Source organism: Heterodontus francisci, chromosome 4 (genome assembly GCF_036365525.1).
Source record: "Heterodontus francisci isolate sHetFra1 chromosome 4, sHetFra1.hap1, whole genome shotgun sequence".
Lineage (NCBI taxonomy): Eukaryota > Metazoa > Chordata > Chondrichthyes > Heterodontiformes > Heterodontidae > Heterodontus > Heterodontus francisci.
The window spans coordinates 74,025,984-74,045,270 of NC_090374.1; the positions used below are offsets into that span (position 1 = coordinate 74,025,984).

Here is a 19,287-nt window from a genome sequence, read left to right on the forward strand (position 1 = left end):
TATATAAAATACTAGTTCAGTCCCAGCTGGAGTATTTTATCCCATTCTGGACACCACACTTTAGGAAGGGCATGAAGGCTTTGGAGAGGGTACAGTAGAGATTTACCAGAATGGTTCTAGGGACGGATTACCTCTATGTGGATAGACTGGAGAAGCTGGGTTTATTCTCCTTAGAGCAGAGAAGGCCAAGAAGAGATTTGATAGAGGTATTCCAAATCATGAATGATTTTGATAGAGTAAATAAAAAAGTAACCGTTGCCAGCGGCAGAAAGGTCAGTAACCAGATTTGAGGTGATTGGCAAAAGAACCAGAAGTGACATGAGGAAAAACATTTTTACGCAATGAGTGGTTAGTATTTGGAATGTACTTTCGGGTAGAGTTTGGATACAAATTTAGTAGCAACCTTCAAAAGGAAATTGCATAAATACTTGAATGAGAACAAACTGCATGGAGAAAGAGTAGGGGCGTGGGACTAACTGGATTGCTCTTCAAAATAATCAGTGCACACTCAATGGGCCAAATGGCCCCCTTCTGAGTTGTATTACTTTATGATTCTCTTCGCGAAAGAAGGTTCCGAAGAAGGGTCACTGACCCGAAACGTTAACTCTGCTTCTCTTTCCACAGATGCTGCCAGACCTGCTGAGTGGTTCCAGCATTTCTTGGTTTTATTCCATTCTTTATAGTGTAGCTTTACTCCCGAGACCCATTCATGTTTCTACACAAGTGAAACTGGTCAGCTATGGCTCCAAGCTTCTTTACAGCTGCTACTTCAGGCTGCAGTTTTATGCCAAGTTAAGCATTTTCCCTGTTGCTGCATGACCCTGCCAAATGCCCACTAAATGGATCATTCTCGTTGTCATCAACCTACTTGCCACACGCAAGTGAGTACAGGAACAGAAGGATAAGACAGACGAATGCGTGGCTGGAAAGATGGTGCAGGAGGGAGGGCTTTAGATTCCTGAGACATTAGGGCCGGCTCTAGTGGAGACGGGACTCGTACAGGCCAGACGGGTTGCACCATAGCAGAGCCTGGCCTGAGTTCTTTGCGAGATGTTTTGCTATTGCTGTTGGGGAGGGTTTAAACTAGTTTGGCAGGGGGATAGGGACCTGAGGGTAGACTCAGCTGGGACAAAATCAAAAATGAAAATGGAAGAAAGAAAATTAATGATGAGTCTGGAAGACAGAGGAAACAAAGGTTAGAAAATTAAAAATACGTTTGTCAGTGCTCAAGGGTATCTATTTCAATGCAAGGAGTATAGCAAACAAAGCAGATGTGCTGAGGGCACAGACAGACACATGGCTGTAGGATATCATAGCTATTGCAGAAAAATGGCTTAAGAAGGGACAGGAATGGCAGCTGAACGTTCCTGGTTTCAGGGTTTTCTGACGCGATAGGGAGAGGCTAAAGAAAGACGGGGGAGTGGCAATTTTGGTCAAGGAAACTATTACAGCTGTGAGGAGGGATGATATATTGGAAAGTTCATCAAATGAGGCCTAAGGAGCTAAGGAACAAAAAAGGGTAATCACACTGCTGGGCGTGTACTATAGACGCCCCAGTCAGAGGCAGATAGAACAGCAAATGTGTAGACAAATCTCTGAGAAGCGCAAGAGCAATAGGGCAGTAATAGTAGGGGATTTTAACTACCCCAATATTAACTGGGATAGTTTTAGTGTGAAAGGAATTGAGGGAGCAGAATTCTTGAGGTGCATTCAGGAGAACTTTTTTGGCCTGTATATAGCAAGTCCAACAGGAGAGGGCACAATTTTAGACTTAGTTTTAGGAAACGAATATGGGCAGGTGGAAGGAGCAGCAGTCGGACAGCATTTTGGTGATAGTGATCATAATTCAGTCATTTTTAACATAATTATGAAAAAAGACAAGGATAGAACAAGAGTTAGAAGAGTGATTTATTGAAAGTGGACTGGAAACGGCTACTTGAAGGTAAATCAGTATCAGAGCAGTGGGAGGCAAAGGGGAGATTCAAGAGATTCAGAGTAAACATGTTCCCACAAAGAAAAAGGCTGGGATGGCCAAATCTAGAGCCGCATGGATGTCAAGGAGCTTATAGGGTAAGATAAGGCAGAAAAGGAAAGCTTATGTCTGACACCAAGAAGTCAATACGACAGAAAGCCGAGAGAAAGTGGAGGGGTGAAGTCAAAAAGGAAATTTGGAAAGCAAAGAGACGGCATGAAAAAATATTGGCAATCAAAATCAAGGTGAACCCAAAGTTGTTTCATCAATACATTAAGAGTAACAGGATAACTCAGGAAAGCGTAGGGACCATAAAGGCAATGTGTATGTAGAGTCAGTAGACGATGGTGTTGTTCTTAATGAATACTTTGAGTCTGTCTTCACAAAAGAGGGGGAGAATGCAGATATTATAGTTAAGGAAGAGGGGTCTGAAGTATTGGATGTGACAAACATAGGGAGAGGGGAAGTATTAATGGGATTAGCATCCTTGAAAGTTGATAAGTCACCAGGGCTGGATGAAATGCACCCCAGGCTGTTAAAAGAAGCAAAAGAGGAAATAGCTGAAGGTCTGACCATCATTTTCCAGTCCTCACTGGATACAGGTGTGATGCCAGAGGATTGGACGACTGCTAACGTGTGCCGCTGTTTAAAAAGGGAGCGAAGAATAGATCGATTACAGGCCAGTCAGTCTAACCTCAGTAGCGGGAAAATTATTGGAATATATTCTGAGAGACAGGACAAACAGATTAATCAAGGACAGTCAGCATGGATTTGTTAAGGGAAGATCCTGTCTGACCAACTTGATCGAATTTTTTGAAGTAACAAGGAAGATAGATGAGGGTATTGTTGTTAATGTGGTCTACATGGATTTGAGCAAAGCTTTTCACAAGGTCCCACTTGGCAGACAGGTTAAAAAAGTAAAAGCCCATGGGATCCAGGCAAATGTAGCAAGGTGGATACAAAATTTGCTCAGTGGCAGGAAACAAAGGGTAATTGTTGACGGTTGTTTTTGCGACTGGAGGGCTGTTTCCAGTGGCGTTCCACAGGGCTCAATACTGGACCCACTGCTTTTTGTGGCATATATTAACGATTTGGACGTAAATGTAGGAGGCATGATCAAGAAGTTTGCAGATGACACAAAGATTGGCCATGTGGTAAACAGCAAGGAGGATGGCTGTAGGCTGCAAGAAAATATTAATGATCTAGTCAGATGGGCAGAAAAGTGGCAAATGGAATTCAACCCGGAGAAGTGTGAGGTGATGCATTTGGGGAGTTCAAACAAAACAAAGGAATACACAATTAATGGGAAAAAAACTGAGAAGTGTAGAGGAATTGAGGGACCTTGGAGTGAATGTCCACAGATTCCTTAAGGTAGCAGGACAGGTCGATAAAGTGGTTAAGAAGGCATATGGAATCCTTTCCTTTATTAAGAGTAAAAGGGTAGCTAGGGAGAGAGTAGGTCCCCTTAAGGTTCAGTGTGGCAATCTATGTGTGGAGCCACGGGAAATGGGCGAGGTCTTAAATGAATATTTCTCATCCGTATTTACCGTGGAGAAGGTCATGGAAGCTAGTGAGTTCAAGGGAGGGAACAGCGATATCCTGGAGCATATCAACATTACAAAGGAGGAGGTGTTGGAGGTTTTGAAGCGCATTAAGGTGGATAAATCCCCAGGGCCTGACCAGGTGTATCCTAGGATGCTTTGGGATGCAAGGGAGGAGATTGCTGGGGCCCTGACAGAGATTTTAGTATCATCGTTAGCCATGGGTGAGGTACCAGAAGACTGGAGGATAGTTAATGTTGTGCCTTTATTTAAGAAGGGCAGCAGGGATAAGCCAGGGAACTACAGGCCAGTGAGCCTTACATCAGTGGTGGGAACGTTATAGGAAGGGATTCTGAGAGACAGGATTTATATGCATCTGGAAAGGCATGGTCTGATTAGGGATAGTCAGCATGGCTTTGTGCGTGGGAAATCATGTCTCATGAATTTGATTGAGTTTTTCGAGGAGGTGACCAAGAGGATTGACGAGGGCAGGGCGATGGACGTTGTCCACATGGACTTTAGCAAGACCTTTGACAAGGTCCCGCATGGTAGGCTGGTCCAGAAAGTTCGAACACATGGGATCCAGGGTGAGCTAGCAAATTGGATACAAAATTGGCTTGGTGATAGGAGGTAGAGGGTGGTAGTGGAGGGTTGTTTTTCAGATTGGAGGCCGGTGACCAGTGGTGTGCCGCAGGGATCGGTGCTGGGCCCTCTGTTGTCTGTCACATATATTAATGACTTGGATATGAATGTAAGAGGCATGATTAGCAAGTTTGCAGATGACACCAAAATTGGTGGTATAGTGGACAGTGAAGAAGGTTGTCTAAGGTTACAACAGGATATAGATCAACTGGGAAAGTGGGCAAGGGAGTGGCAAATGGAATTTAACGCAGACAAGTGTGAAGTGATGCATTTTGGGAAGTTAAACCAGGGCAGGACATATACAGTGAATAGCAGGGCCCCAGGGAGTGTTGTTGAGCAGAGAGACCTTGGGGTGCAAGTACATAGTTCCCTGAAAGTGGCAACACAGGTAGACAGGGTGGTGAAGAAGGCACATGGCACGCTTGCCTTCATCGGCCGAGGCATTGAGTACAAGAGTTGGGACATCAAGTTACAGTTGTACATAACGTTGGTTAGGCCGCATTTGGAGTACTGTGTGCAGTTCTGGTCTCCGCACTACAGGAAAGATGTGATTAAGCTAGAGAGGGTGCAGAAAAGATTCACAAGGATGTTGCCTGGTTTGGAGGGGTGGAGTTATAAAGAGAGATTGGATAGGCTGGGTATGTTTTCCCTGGAGTGAAGGAGGCTGAGAGGGGACATGATGGAGGTATATAAAATAATGAGAGGCATAGATAGGGTAGATAGCCAGAATCTGTTTCCCATGGTAGGGGTGACTAAAACTAGAGGGCATAGATTTAAGGTGAGAGGGAGGAGCTTTAAAGTGGATCAAAGGGGCAAATTTTTCACACAAAGAATAGTGGGTATCTGGAATGAGCTGCCTGAGGAGGTGGTGGAGGTAGGAACAGTAGCGACATTTAAGAGGCATCTGGACAGGTACTTGAATGAGTATGGCATAGATGGATATGGAATTAATGCAGGCAGGTGGGATTAGTATAGATAGGCATTATGCTCGGCATGGACTCGGTGGGCCGAAGGGCCTGTTTCTATGCTGTACAACTCTATGACTCTAAGACTATATTAGCCAAAGTATAAAATATAAAAGCAGGGAGATTATGCTGGAACTGTATAATACATTGGTTAGGCCACAACTTGAGTACTGCGTGCAGTTCGGTGACCTCTTTACAGAAAGGATGTAATTGCACTCGAGAGGGTACAGAGGAGATTTACAAGGATGTTGCCAGGACTGGAGAAATGCAGCTATGAGGAAAGATTGGGTAGGCTAGGATTGTTTTCCTTGGAACAGAAAGCTGAGGGGAGATCTGATTGAAATGTACAAAATTTTGAGGGGCCTGGATAGAGTGGAGGTGAAGGGCCTATTTACCTTAGCAGAGAAGTCAGTGACTAGGGGGCATAGATTTAAAGTAATTGGTTGAATGATTTGAGGGGAGATGAGGAAAGGTTTTTTTCACTCAGAGGATGTTGGGGTCTGGAACTCACTGCCTGAAAGGGTAGTTAAGGCAGAAACCCTCAACTCATTCAACAGGAGTCTGGATATGCATCGCAAATGCTGTAATCTGCACAGCTACGGACCAAATACTGGAAGGTGGGATTAGAGTGGGTGGATCGTTTTCAGCCGACACAGACACGATGGGCCAAGTGGCCTCTTACTGTGCCGTAAACTTTTTATGATTCTTTCCATGATTCTTCTCCTGCCCATTATGTTCTGCTTTCCAATACCACCAGAAAACATAGCCTCATCATGCCATGCATCGCCTCACACTGAAAAGCAAAAAGTAAACAAACAAAAGTGAAAGATGACACAACAAAGACTAAGACAATACAAACAGAAGCAGGACAAATAAAGACAGACAACAAGACAAACAAACATAGCAAACAACAGCACAAAAACTATACAATAAACCAGAAACTCTATCTACCGACTTGCTGTGAGCAGCACTAATAGCACCTTCACATTTATGTATGTAGATCACAGCACAAGGCTAAAGAACTAATAAAAAAGTAACCATATCTTTAGTCATTAATGAAATGAGTTGAACTGTATTTGAGCTCAAGGGCCCTGATATTAACTTGGAGATGCACTCGGAGCAAAGGGGGTCCAATGTCACGTGGAAAACACGGAAGAACGTTCAGACTATCTGTGCTCTCTTACCTTCGCCAACTTGTTATCATTTTACCTCCGGGTTTGGCATCCAATGCCTGGCAGCAGGCGTGATGAGGACCCACATGACATGATCTGAACTGCAGTATTTAAAAGACACAATCCAAAAATATACTTTGGAGGATGTGAGAAGAACAGGAAGTTCAAGAATGGATCTGAGATGGGCAAAGGCTGTGCTGTGTTTCAATGATGCCTCCCTTGATGTGCTGCTAGGGGCCGTGAGGGGGCGGAAAGAGATATACTTCCCCAGCAATGGGAGGAAGAAACCTGCTGGTGAAACCAAGAAGGTATGGTTGGAGGTGGCCCAATAAATGAGCTGCAGAAGTGTTGTGCCACACTTCTGGATTCACTGCAGGAAGTGTTTAATGACCTAACCAGGCCAGGAAAAAAAGTAAAGTTGCAGATTCAGCTACATTCTGCTGTGCATATCACCCCAAACCCTCACTTCTGCCTTCTCAAAACTATTCCATCACATCATTCCTCACACATCTTTCTCTTTCTATGCACTTCCTCAAATCCACGTCCAAACATCGACCACTGCCACTCACCCTTATCCTTCTATAATTGGCTCTCCCCAGTAGTCAGTCTCACCAAATGCACTCAAATCATCATCACATACCATGACACTCACTCATCGATCTGTTCTCTCCCTCATTGCAGAAGAGAGTACAGAACATAAAGGAGAGGACCAGAGGTGGCCCTCCACAAAGTCCCCAACTCACGTGCAGAGGAGCAGACATTAAAGATAAGTGGAGTTGTGACGTCTCTAGCCGGTAGATATGGAGAGACAGGGACTGCCAGCTACCTGATGACCCAGTTAAATGTCAGCAACACACATTTCATACGGCACTCAGTCACTGTCATGCTAGCCCCCACCTGCCAAGAAGGAGGTACATTAATTTTGTCATGAATATTGATATTGAACTGTTACTGGATTGAAGAAAGGACTTGATAAATAGATCAGTCTTGGCTGGAAAATACATTTGCATATTAACAGACGATGACTGGACCATTCCCTGACACATTCAACCCACAATGGACCTTGATCACCGGGTATTGTGTGTAAGACAAGCATTCCAGAGTCTGCTAAGGTGATACAATCCAAGACGTGGTCAGAAAATCCGTTTGCTCCTGGATTGAGAAGATCACTCCTGTCTGCTCCCATCGCTTTCTCACAAGCCTCTGAATCCACTGAAGACACATGAACCCCAAGAAATAAAAGTCTCCTACAGCGAACGAGGTTTAAGAAGAATACTGGGCCCCAACAAAAAGCAAGATCTACCTACAATCCAGGACTCTACAGTGAGCTCAAAGAACCGTAACAAAAACTCTTCAGATATTGCCTCAAACTTTTCCACTTTATTTTTCTTCTGCTCTTTTATGTTTCTATTTGCATGGGTGTATCGTGTATGCATGATAGCGTGGGCATGCGTGTATCCGCAGGCATGAACTGAATTAGAGTTTAATAAATTTCAACTTTTCTTCTTTAAACCTAAGAAAGCCTGTTTGTGCTGGTTTCTTTGCCTTATAATTGGAAAGCGGTGAACAAGGAATCACCAAGGGGGAGCTACAAACTTGGTGTGTTTAAAATTAAACCCAGTTATGGTAAGACTAAGTTAAGGCTGAGAGGGACCCCTAGACACCTTTCTGACCTGGTCGCAACAGTCACATTGACTTGATTTCAACAGCAAGTGAAACATCTGTATCTTCATAAAGATAAATTGCACCATTCTTACCTTGCCAGTAAGGTTTTTAGCATTGATATTGCCTTCAAGCATGCAGAAGGCAGTGGAGATTGCAGACAAAGGTTCCTCACTGCAGTTGAATCCTTGTGAGAGTGTACCATCACAGGTGTTATGGCCATGTGGTAAGGGGCTTGGGTTGTTCCCACTTTTCAACTCCCACCTGACCGCAGCAAGTTTTGCTATTAGGGTTTAACCCCTTTGCATTTTATTTGTCAAATAAATAGACAGTAACGGGTTTTCTTGTAAGTTTAAAACAGAAAATCAGTTATTTATGGATCAATATACCTTCACCTGAAATTGCCACAACCGCATCCACTCGTGCCTTCGCTCGCGCGCACACATGCGCACAAGACAAAGAGAGAGCAAAAGGAGTAAGTGGTTGTAAATGGGGGTAGGTTTCGGGGGTTACAGTAAACCTGCTGAATTCTCTCAGAAGTTAAGTTCTTGTTGGTTACAGGCCTGAGCTGTTTGTAGGTTTCCCTTTTGGCTGAAGACAGTTGATCACTTCTAATTCATTGCTGTATAAGTATAGATGTAGAATTCTACAACAGGGCGCGTTCCTTCTGGCTTGCTGGATGTTCTCCCAGCCCCTTAGCTGCAAAAGCTGTTTGGTGATGCTTCTTTCTGGATGTCTCTCTCTCTCTCTCTCACTAGGACTGCCTTTTAAGGTAAAAATTAGTTACCTCCCGCCTCTGCTGGGAGACAGGTATTTTCTTCCCTGTAGTCACCGACAATGGCCCAGGATGTGGCTACTTCACAGCATCTTTGTTTCAGAAAAACTCATTCAACTCAAAAGTCTCTCTTGATGGGTTCAGGATGAGAATAATCTGGTCATGATGTTCTCAACAGACAGTGTGGACATGTTCGAATACACATCCAGCCATTTGTAGCAGCATTGTTCACTTCTTAAAAGATCCATTTTTTAACAAGACAAAGTCAATTTTTATAACTCTTCAGTTTTCGTCCATAATTTTTCATCATCGCACTTCTTGTACATATGACACCTCCCCAAAAAGGGAAAAAAAATAAAATTCCTCGGATTTCATTTTTATAATGTTGTTTGGTTTTTGACCTTGGAAAGAAAGGGAAAAAGGTTTAGGGAGTCACACCATTGCACACATGGCACCCATACCTCAATCTCACAACTGCGACAGATGGCATTTTCTGTAACAGCTATTTCCTGTTCAAGTTTAAGTTTTTTCACCATCCTTCCTTTGGATGAATTACCATTAAAAAACTGCATTTCCTTTGATTACGTGTTGTCAAATGGGGTTCAGGTTTCTCGAGCATTAGTTTGGATTACTTTGGGAATGTTAATCTCGATAAGCATGTGGTTGTTGGTGAAGCTTGAAGTAAGCAATTTTCTGTTACTGCATTGTTCTGAGTTGCTTGCAACTTTCCCTGTCTATAAAAGCTTCAACCCCTTAACTATTGCTTCCACAATACCTGGTTTTAACAGTTCAGGTTCTGGCACATTGATAATTCTTATCTCTAAGGAGATAGCGGGTGATAAATTGTTTTTTTAGCCCCGATAAGGCACCTGTGATTTCTACCTGCACCTTGTTCTTGCTGAGTTCTGAATCTAAATTGTTGGGTTTGATTAGCTTTGGATTTGGAACCCAATCATTTGATTCTTCAGTGAGTAGTGCGTGATTTTCACGTGTTGTTTACTTTAGGGTACTTTACCTTTCCTTTTCCTTCAGGGATGATTTTTTCCCGAATCTGCCCCATGTCCTCTGGGAAACTACTGCTCGCAGGTGGTTGTCCAGCTTACACTGCGTTCCCATGTGGCACTTAAACTAGGTGAGGCATTTTTCTCACTCTCGGCTTGCCTGTTTGGGAACTTACCTCGTCCCTAATTAAATCTTTAATAAAGGTTTCAGCGAACCACATGTCTGGTGCTTTTCCTTCAACCTTTGTTGCTTTTATCTTAGCTCCTTTTAATTCTTCTGGCTCTGTCTTGGCCTTTTTAAATTCCACTGGCTTCATTGCCATCTATGGGATTTTTGGGACCTTCTCAGCGTCTGCAGCTGGACAGAGTATTGTTTGTTCCCCTCAGTTTCTCCAGTCTCTGTGGACTGTTTTGGACCCTCTGGGTACAATACTGTGCTTCCAGCCAATTCATTGCTCAGCAATAGATCTACCCCCTGCATGGGTAAGCACAGAATGATCCCGAATGTCACTACTCCGGCGACCAACTTACTCTGTAGGTAAACTTTAACTAAAGGAACCTTCAAGCATTTGCCAGTAAGCTCTTGTACCAATACTGTGGTATTTGTTCTGCTTTCTGGTAGCATTTCTGTAAATTTGGCTGCCAGTAGAGTTTCAAAACAACTGGTATCCCTGAGGATGATCATCTCCTTGCCTGGTACCTGGGATACAAAAGGAGTCATCTTTCCTTTGTGTAAAAAGTTCTGGTATGTGCTCTGTTCGAGTTATATTAGAACACTGGCATACCACTTTCATAGCCACAGACATGTGCAGCGGCACCTGTTTTTTTTGGCATACCAACAATTTGCCTGGACATGTCCAGATTTGCGACACTGGAAACATGTTGGGCAGAACCTTACTGGTTTATCATCTGGGTTCCTTCTTTTAAAAGTTGGAAACTGATCTGGTTTTCCTTCCCTACTCTTCTATTGAGCCCATTTCTGCTTCCTCGGAATCCCTGCAATCTCTCCCGAGCTTGTAAGAGTTACCAGACCCAAATTTATTCTGAGTTAGGGATTTGTGAATTAACTCATAATCGCCAGCCATTTTTGCGCTTACCCTTATGGCTCTTTGTTCTTCAATGTGGATCTTTATACTGACTGGGATGCTATTTTAAAATTTTTCCAGTAACATTACTTCATTCAAATTTTCATATGAGGGTTCCAGCTTGAGAGATCGTACCCAGCAATCAAAAGCCATATGTTTAATTCTTTGAATTCAACGTAACTTTTCCTGGTGTGTCTGAAATTCTGTCTATATGCTTCAGGTAATAGTGTTACGACCAACCGCTCCTGTCAAATCCCCAATCAAAATATCCGATTCTGATTGTGGTGGGAGAAACGCACTGTTAATTCAATCCCGTCCCTCCACAGATCACCTAACATATCATTTTAAACTTTCCAAATTAAAGATCCAGCCAAATTCTACCATCTATTATTTATTTTTATTTTATTTAGAGATACAGAACTGAAACAGGCCCTTCGGCCCACCGAGTCTGTGCCGACCATCAACCACCCATTTATACTAATCCTAAATTAACCCCATATTCCTACCAGATCCCCACAATTCCCCTACCACCTACCTATACTAGGGGCAATTTATAAGGGGCAATTTATCTATCAACCTGCAAGTCTTTTGTCTGTGGGAGGAAACCGGAGCACCCGTTGAAAACCCACGCAGTCACAGGGAGAACTTGCAAACTCCACACAGGCAGTACCCAGAATTGAACCCGGATCGCTGGAGCTGTGAGGCTGCGGTGCTAACCACTGCGCTGCCCCAATTAACCCCCGAATGAGGCTAACCAAACCAGGTGTCTTTAAATCATTAACTGTTTAATTGGAAAAACTAAATTCTTAAACACTACAAAGATATAACAACATTAAAAATAGAAAAAATTAGAGTCCAAGGTTGCTTGAAGTCCTCACAGCTGTCCGATGGGGGTAGAAAAAGGTTCTTCAACAGTAGAACAGTCCGTAATGTAATGCAAAAGTTGAAATTGTTGCTTTCCTTATCCAGCGATGAATTTGTACAATTAACAACTTGCAAATACTTTTTAATGAATCAATCTGCCTTTAGCATTTTTGAGGGATAAAAGATAATCAAAGTCTAACTTCCCTTTCTTCAGTTTAAATTATCAGAGATCTCTGTTTTGGCTTGGTGTTTTAGAATTTTGGGAGAGAATAATAAACAGGCTAAATTCTCTTCATTCAGTTTAAATGGTCTGAGAGATCTCCTTTCAGGTGCTAACACACAGCTGTCAGTCTGTATCCTCTGTTAGAACAGGCTGTTTTTCCACTATAAGTCAGTTCAAAATTAAATTGTAACAAACGTATCTCTCGATGCTCAATCCGAGTGGTTGTATCCAAGGTAACGAGAATGCACCCTTTGAATAGCAGTCACCGAATAGCTGTATCCCAGGGCAACGAAAATGCATTCTTTGACTCAGCTTCTGGAGGCTGCTGCCTTAAAGCAGTACGGCTCCTTTTCCCAGCCTTAAAGGCACACCACATTCTTTCCAAAAAAAACCTATAGGATCATAACACTAGCTCATATGTAGAACTGCAGTTCCAGTTTGTTCATAATCAGAGGAACTTTCTTCTGATAACAGAGAAAAAGCCTTGCGAGCCCTACCCATGAACTTATCTTATAAGAGAGTCCAAAATTCTTTCGGCCATTTTAGGCTGGTAGCTATTTTCTCAAATAAGATAAAATATGACTCAACCTCCTCCTCATTAAATTTTGGCACCAGTCTTGAGTCTCTCAGTATATTAAAGTTTTGCTCTGAATTGGTGATAAGGTTTGAGTGGTTAGTGGCATTTTTATTTTGGGTTTATAGCCTTGCTAGCTCAAACTGTTTTGCCTCTCTTTCCTCTTTCTCCCTCAAACTCCCCTTCTTCTCTTTCCTTTTGAAGCTGAAACTCCCTTTCTTCCTTTTCCTTTTGAAACTGTATCTCTCTTCTTTTCAATTGCAACTGTAATTTCTTCCCTTTTGATCTGCAATTGGACTCGAGCTAAAATTAGTTTTTCAGACTCTGATTGATTCTATGCTTTCTTCTTCCAGTTCAGGGGTAAGTTTAAAATGGTTAGCTAGGCTCTTCACCTGTTCAGGTTTCTTTGCTTTTTGTTTGAAAGCAATTCCCACCTCTGTAGATAAGCTTTTCAAATCTTCAACACTTAATTTGTTTAACTTATCATGGGATAACTCTCCCTGCTCTACAAACTTCTTAGCATTAAATGTAACCATCTCTTTTGTTTCTAGCACAGTAAAGAAAAACAGAAGAATACAAGAAAACCTGTTTGTTTACTTTTCCACAATTTTAGGGGTCAATTTTTCTCCCGTTTTCCAAATCTCTCCTTTGTCTGGCAGTTCAGATCCTGTCTTCGCACCCCCAGCTGGTTACGGCCATGTGGTGATGGGTTAGGGTGGTTCCCACAGTTCAACTCCCACCTGACCGCAGCAAGTATGTTTTGTTATGAGGGTTTAACCCTTATGTGTTTTATTTGTCAAATACACAGACAGTGACAGGTTTTCGTGTAGATATACAACAGCAACATCAGTTATTTATTGATCACTATGCCTTAACCCGAACGTGCAGCAACCACATCCACTCATGCATCTGCGTGTACACACACACACACACACACAATTAATAAATTTGGAATTAAAAGCTAGTCTAATGATGGCCATCAAACCATTGTCGATTGTTGTAAAAACCCATCTGTGGTTCACTCATGGTCTTTAGGGAAGGAAATCTGCTGGTCTGCGCTCTGAAATGGCCGAGCAAGCCACTCAGTTGCATCAATCCACTAGAAGGTCAATAAGGAATGAAACCAGACAGACCACCCGGCATTAACCTAGGCACCGGAAACGATTACGGCAAACCCAGCCCTGTCGATCCTGCAAAGTCCTCCTTACTAACATCTGGGGGCTTGTACCAAAGTTGGGAGAGCCATCGCACAAACTAGTCAAGCAGCAGCCTGACATAGTAATACTCACAGAATCATACCTTACAGACAATGTCCCAGATACCACTATCACCATTCCCTGAGTATGTCCTGTCCCACCGGCAGGACAGACCCAGCAGAGGTGGTGGCACAGTGGTATACAGTTGGGTGGGAGCTGCCCCGGGAGTCCTCAACATCAACTCCAGACCCCAGGAAGTATCATGGCATCAGGTCAAACATGGGCAAGGAAACCTCCTGCTGATTACCACCTACCGCCCTCCCTCAGCTGATGAATCAGTACTCCTCCATGTTGAACACCACTTGGAGGAAGCACTGAGGGTGGCAAGGGCGCAGAATGTACTCTGGGTGGGGGATTTCAACGTCCATCACCAAGAGTGGCTCGGTAGCACCACCACTGACCGAGCTGGCCGAGTCCTAAAGGACATAACTGCTGGACTAGGTCTGCTGCAGGTAATGAGGGAAGCAACAAGAGGGAAAAACATACTTGATCGCGTCTTCACCAATCTGCCTGCTGCAGATGCATCTGTCCATGACAGTATTGGTAGGTGTGACCATCGCATAGTCCTTGTGGAGACGAAGTCCTGTCTTCACATAGAGGAAAGCCTCCATCGTCTTGTGTGGCACTTCTTTTCTTTTGGGCCTCCTTATCTCGAGAGACAATGGATACGCGCCTGGAGGTGGTCAGTGGTTTGTGAAGCAGCGCCTGGAGTGGCTATAAAGGCCAATTCTGGAGTGACAGGCTCTTCCACAGGTGCTGCAGAGAAATTTGTTTGTTGGGGCTGTTGCACAGTTGGCTCTCCCCTTGCGCCTCTGTCTTTTTTCCTGCCAACTACTAAGTCTCTTCGACTCGCCACAATTTAGCCCTGTCTTTATGGCTGCCCGCCAGCTCTGGCGAATGCTGGCAACTGACTCCCACGACTTGTGATCAATGTCACACGATTTCATGTCGCGTTTGCAGACGTCTTTATAACGGAGACATGGACGGCCGGTGGGTCTGATACCAGTGGCGAGCTCGCTGTACAATGTGTCTTTGGGGATCCTGCCATCTTCCATGCGGCTCACATGGCCAAGCCATCTCAAGCGCCGCTGACTCAGTAGTGTGTATAAGCTGGGGGTGTTGGCCGCTTCAAGGACTTCTGTGTTGGAGATATAGTCCTGCCACCTGATGCCAAATATTCTCCGAAGGCAGCGAAGATGGAATGAATTGAGACGTCGCTCTTGGCTGGCATACGTTGTCCAGGCCTCGCTGCCGTAGAGCAAGGTACTGAGGACACAGGCCTGATACACTCGGACTTTTGTGTTCCGTGTCAGTGCGCCATTTTCCCACACTCTCTTGGCCAGTCTGGACATAGCAGTGGAAGCCTTACCCATGCGCTTGTTGATTTCTGCATCTAGAGACAGGTTACTGGTGAGAGTTGAGCCTAGGTAGGTGAACTCTTGAACCACTTCCAGAGCGTGGTCGCCAATATTGATGGATGGAGCATTTCTGACATCCTGCCCCATGATGTTCGTTTTCTTGAGGCTGATGGTTAGGCCAAATTCATTGCAGGCAGACGCAAACCTGTCGATGAGACTCTGCAGGCATTCTTCAGTGTGAGATGTTAAAGCAGCATCGTCAGCAAAGAGGAGTTCTCTGATGAGGACTTTCCGTACTTTGGACTTCGCTCTTAGACGGGCAAGGTTGAACAACCTGCCCCCTGATCTTGTGTGGAGGAAAATTCCTTCTTCAGAGGATTTGAACGCATGTGAAAGCAGCAGGGAGAAGAAAATCCCAAAAAGTGTGGGTGCGAGAACACAGCCCTGTTTCACACCACTCAGGATAGGAAAGGGCTCTGATGAGGAGCCACCATGTTGAATTGTGCCTTTCATATTGTCATGGAATGAGGTGATGATACTTAGTAGCTTTGGTGGACATCCGATCTTTTCTAGTAGTCTGAAGAGACCACGTCTGCTGACGAGGTCAAAGGCTTTGGTGAGATCAATGAAAGCAATGTAGAGGGGCATCTGTTGTTCACGGCATTTCTCCTGTATCTGACGAAGGGAGAACAGCATGTCAATAGTCGATCTCTCTGCACGAAAGCCACACTGTGCCTCAGGGTAGACGCGCTCGGCCAGCTTCTGGAGCCTGTTCAGAGCGACTCGAGCAAAGACTTTCCCCACTATGCTGAGCAGGGAGATTCCACGGTAGTTGTTGCAGTCACCGCGGTCACCTTTGTTTTTATAGAGGGTGATGATGTTGGCATCGCGCATGTCCTGGGGTACTGCTCCCTCGTCCCAGCACAGGCATAGCAGTTCATGTAGTGCTGAGAGTATAGCAGGCTTGGCACTCTTGATTATTTCAGGGGTAATGCTGTCCTTCCCAGGGGCTTTTCCGCTGGCTAGGGAATCAATGGCATCACTGAGTTCCGATTTGGTTGGCTGTATGTCCAGCTCATCCATGACTGGTAGAGGCTGGGCTGCATTGAGGGCAGTCTCAGTGACAGCATTCTCCCTGGAGTACAGTTCTAGGTAGTGCTCAACCCAGCGGTCCATCTGTTTGCGTTGGTCAGTGATTATGTCCCCCGATTTAGATTTGAGGGGGGTGATCTTCTTGATGGTTGGCCCAAGAGCTCTCTTCATGCCATCATACATTCCTCTGATGTTTCCGGTGTCTGAGGCCAGCTGAATATGACTGCATAGGTGTTGCCAGTAGTCGTTTGCGCAACGCCTAGCTGTTCTTTGTGCAGTACTTCTGGCTGCTTTAAGTGCTGCGGATGTTAAATCGCTGGGGGCTTTCTTGTAGTTCAAAAGTGCAATGCGCTTAGCGGCTATGACAGGTTCCAGCTCTTCATTATGAGATTGAAACCAGTCTGCATTTCTCTTCGCACTTTTGCCGTAGGTGGTCAAAGCTGACTCATAGATGGCGTCTCTGATGTGGGCCCACCTGGTCTCAGCATCCCCTGTGGGAGTGTTTTGAAGGGCTGTTACAAGTGAATTTAGAAATTTTTGTAACAGCTGTGGGTGAGAAATTCTGCTCGTGTTGATGCGCGGATGGCCCTTCTGCTTGGAATGATGCAACTTCTTTGGTCTGAGTCTAACCTTGCTGCACACCAGGGAGTGGTCGGTGTCGCAGTCCGCACTGTGGAAGCTGCGTGTGATTTGAACACTGTTTAAGGCGGCTCGCCTTGTGACAATGAGGTCTAGCTGGTGCCAACGACGTGATCTTGGGTGCCTCCATGAAACCTGGTGACAGGGTTTAGTGTGAAAGAACGAGTTGGTGATGCAGAGGTTATGATAGGTACACAACTCAAGCAGTCTCTGCCCGTTCTCATTCATCCTTCCAACGCCATAGCGCCCAAGGCAGGAGGGCCATGAGTCATGGTCGTACAAGGAGGATTTGAGCTCTCCACCGTGTTCCTCCTGCAGCTCAAATCTTGCTGCTGCACTCTGTTCTGCAGAGCTCAGTACATAACCACCTTTTTGCACACGCTGGCTGGTGTGTACTGAAGGGCACCTGCAAAGATAGCCTTGAGGATAAGTTCATAGAATGTATTCAATACAGTTTCTTAGTACAATATGTTGTAGAACCAACCAGGTAACAGGCTATTTCAGATGTTCAGAACAATGAAATTAGATTGTGACATGACAGAATTAATTAATGATCTCATGGTAACGGATCCTCTGGGGAGGAGTGATCATCACATGAAGAAATTTCACAGTTTGAGGGTCAGAAATGTGGATCTGAAACTGGTGTCATAAACTTACATAAAGGCAATTACAAAGGTTTGAAGACAGGGTTGTCTAAAGTGGACTGAGAAAATAGATTAAAAAATAAGACAGTAAATAAGCAGCGGCAGACACTTAAGGAGATATTTTATAATCCTCAATAAAGATACATTCCTTTGAGAAAGACAGACTCTACAGGAAGAAGGAAGTTAAAGATGGTGTCAAATTGAAAGAAAAGGTGGTGAAGAATAGTGGTAGGCCAGAAGATTGGGAAAATTTTAGAAACCAGCAAAGGATGCCTAAAAATAAAAAGGGAGAAGATAGATTATGAGAGTAATCTAGCAAGAAATATAAAAAAAAGACAGTAAGAGCTTCTACAAGTATATAAAAAGGAAGAGTCTCCCTTAAAGGATGAGAATGCAAAATTAATAAAGGGAAACAAGGAAATGGCAAAGACTTTGAACAAATATTTGCTTCCGTCTTCACAGTACAAGACACAAAAAGCATCCCAAGAATAGTAGAAAATCAAGGAGCAAAAGGGATGGAGGAAATGAAATCAATCATTATCACTGGAGAAAAAAGTAGTAGGCAAACTAATGGAACTAAAGGCTAATAAGTCCCCTCGACTTGATAGCCTCCATCCTCAGGTCTTAAGAAGAGGTGGCTGGAGAGAGAATAGTTTAATTGGTTGCAAACTTCCAAAATTCCCTAGATTCTGAAAAGGTCACATCGGATTGGAAAACTGCAAATATAACACTCCTATTCAAGAAAGGAAGGAGACAGAAAGCAGGAAACTATGGGCAGGAAATTGGAATGGAGGCAGGGGGGCTCACAAAATGGCAAAGGGTGCCATGCCCAAGGTGGTCCTGGTCCCTGGCATTTTGTTCGGCATGGGGAAGGCTGTCCTAGACCAACTGAGCCCAGCCCATTTAAGGGCCTCTTCCCGCCACTACTACAATTTTAGAAGACGGAGGGGCTTGCTGCCCTGTGGTTAAATCTGCCGGTCTCCTAGCAAGCTTGGGGGAGGGGGGCCCCCTCCTTTAGGGGCAATCCAAAGCTCCCAGAGGGTCACCCCACGGCAATCCCCCTCCCACCCCATTGCCAGGACCTGCCTGACTGGCCCCGGCGACCCCAACCCCACATACCTGTGACCCGGGGTCTCCTCCTTCTTTTGCACTGCAGGCTTCCTGCAACACCGGCAGTGGCACCACTCCAGTAGTGCTGCTGGTATTGCAGAGCTGCCAACCCTCTGATTGGACAATGTCCTTGACGGTGGGCAGTTAATTGGTTAGCCGCTGTGGATTTGCAATGGGGATCTGACAGAGGGTCAAGGAGGAATAAAATCTGGCCATACAGGCCACTTAGCCTACCATCTTTCATTGGGAAAATGCTGGCATCCATTATTAAGGAAGTAGTTGCAGGAGATTTAGAAAATCAAAATACAATTAAGCACAGTCAACTTGGTTTTATGAAAGGGAAATCATGTTTGGCAAATTTATTAGACTTATTTGAGGATGAAACAAGCAGGGTGGTTAAAGAGAAATCAGTAAATGCAGTGTATTTTGATTTCCAAAAGGCCTTCAATAAGGTGTTACATAAAAGATTACTGCACAAGAGCTCATGGTGTTGGGAGGAATATATTAGCATGGATAGAGGGTTGGCTAACTAACAGAAAGCAAAGTGTCCGGGTAAATTGGTCCTTTTTACGTTGGCAAACTGTAACTAGTGGGAAACCACAGGGAATAGTGCTGGGCCTCAACTATTTACAATCTATATTAAGGACTTAGATGATAGGACAGGGAAAGCAAGCTGTGGGGAGAAGACAAAGAGTCTGCAAAGGGATATTGG

At 44.4% G+C, this 19,287-nt stretch overlaps 1 protein-coding gene across 10 annotated transcripts in view; it reads right to left on the reverse strand.

Moving 5' to 3' along the window:
* The window catches only part of kiaa0825 (KIAA0825 ortholog), a 743,480-nt gene that overhangs the window by 612,119 nt on the left and 112,074 nt on the right, over window positions 1–19,287 (reverse strand). The window contains exon 1 of one of the 10 annotated variants that reach the window (XM_068029704.1): window positions 8,050–8,230. The exons of the other annotated variants lie outside the window; for them this stretch is intronic. Coding sequence (XP_067885805.1) covers window positions 8,050–8,177 — 128 coding nt within the window. The 5' untranslated portion in view covers window positions 8,178–8,230. Of the gene's footprint in view, window positions 1–8,049; window positions 8,231–19,287 lie in introns of those variants that run through there. 10 annotated transcript variants of the gene reach the window in all.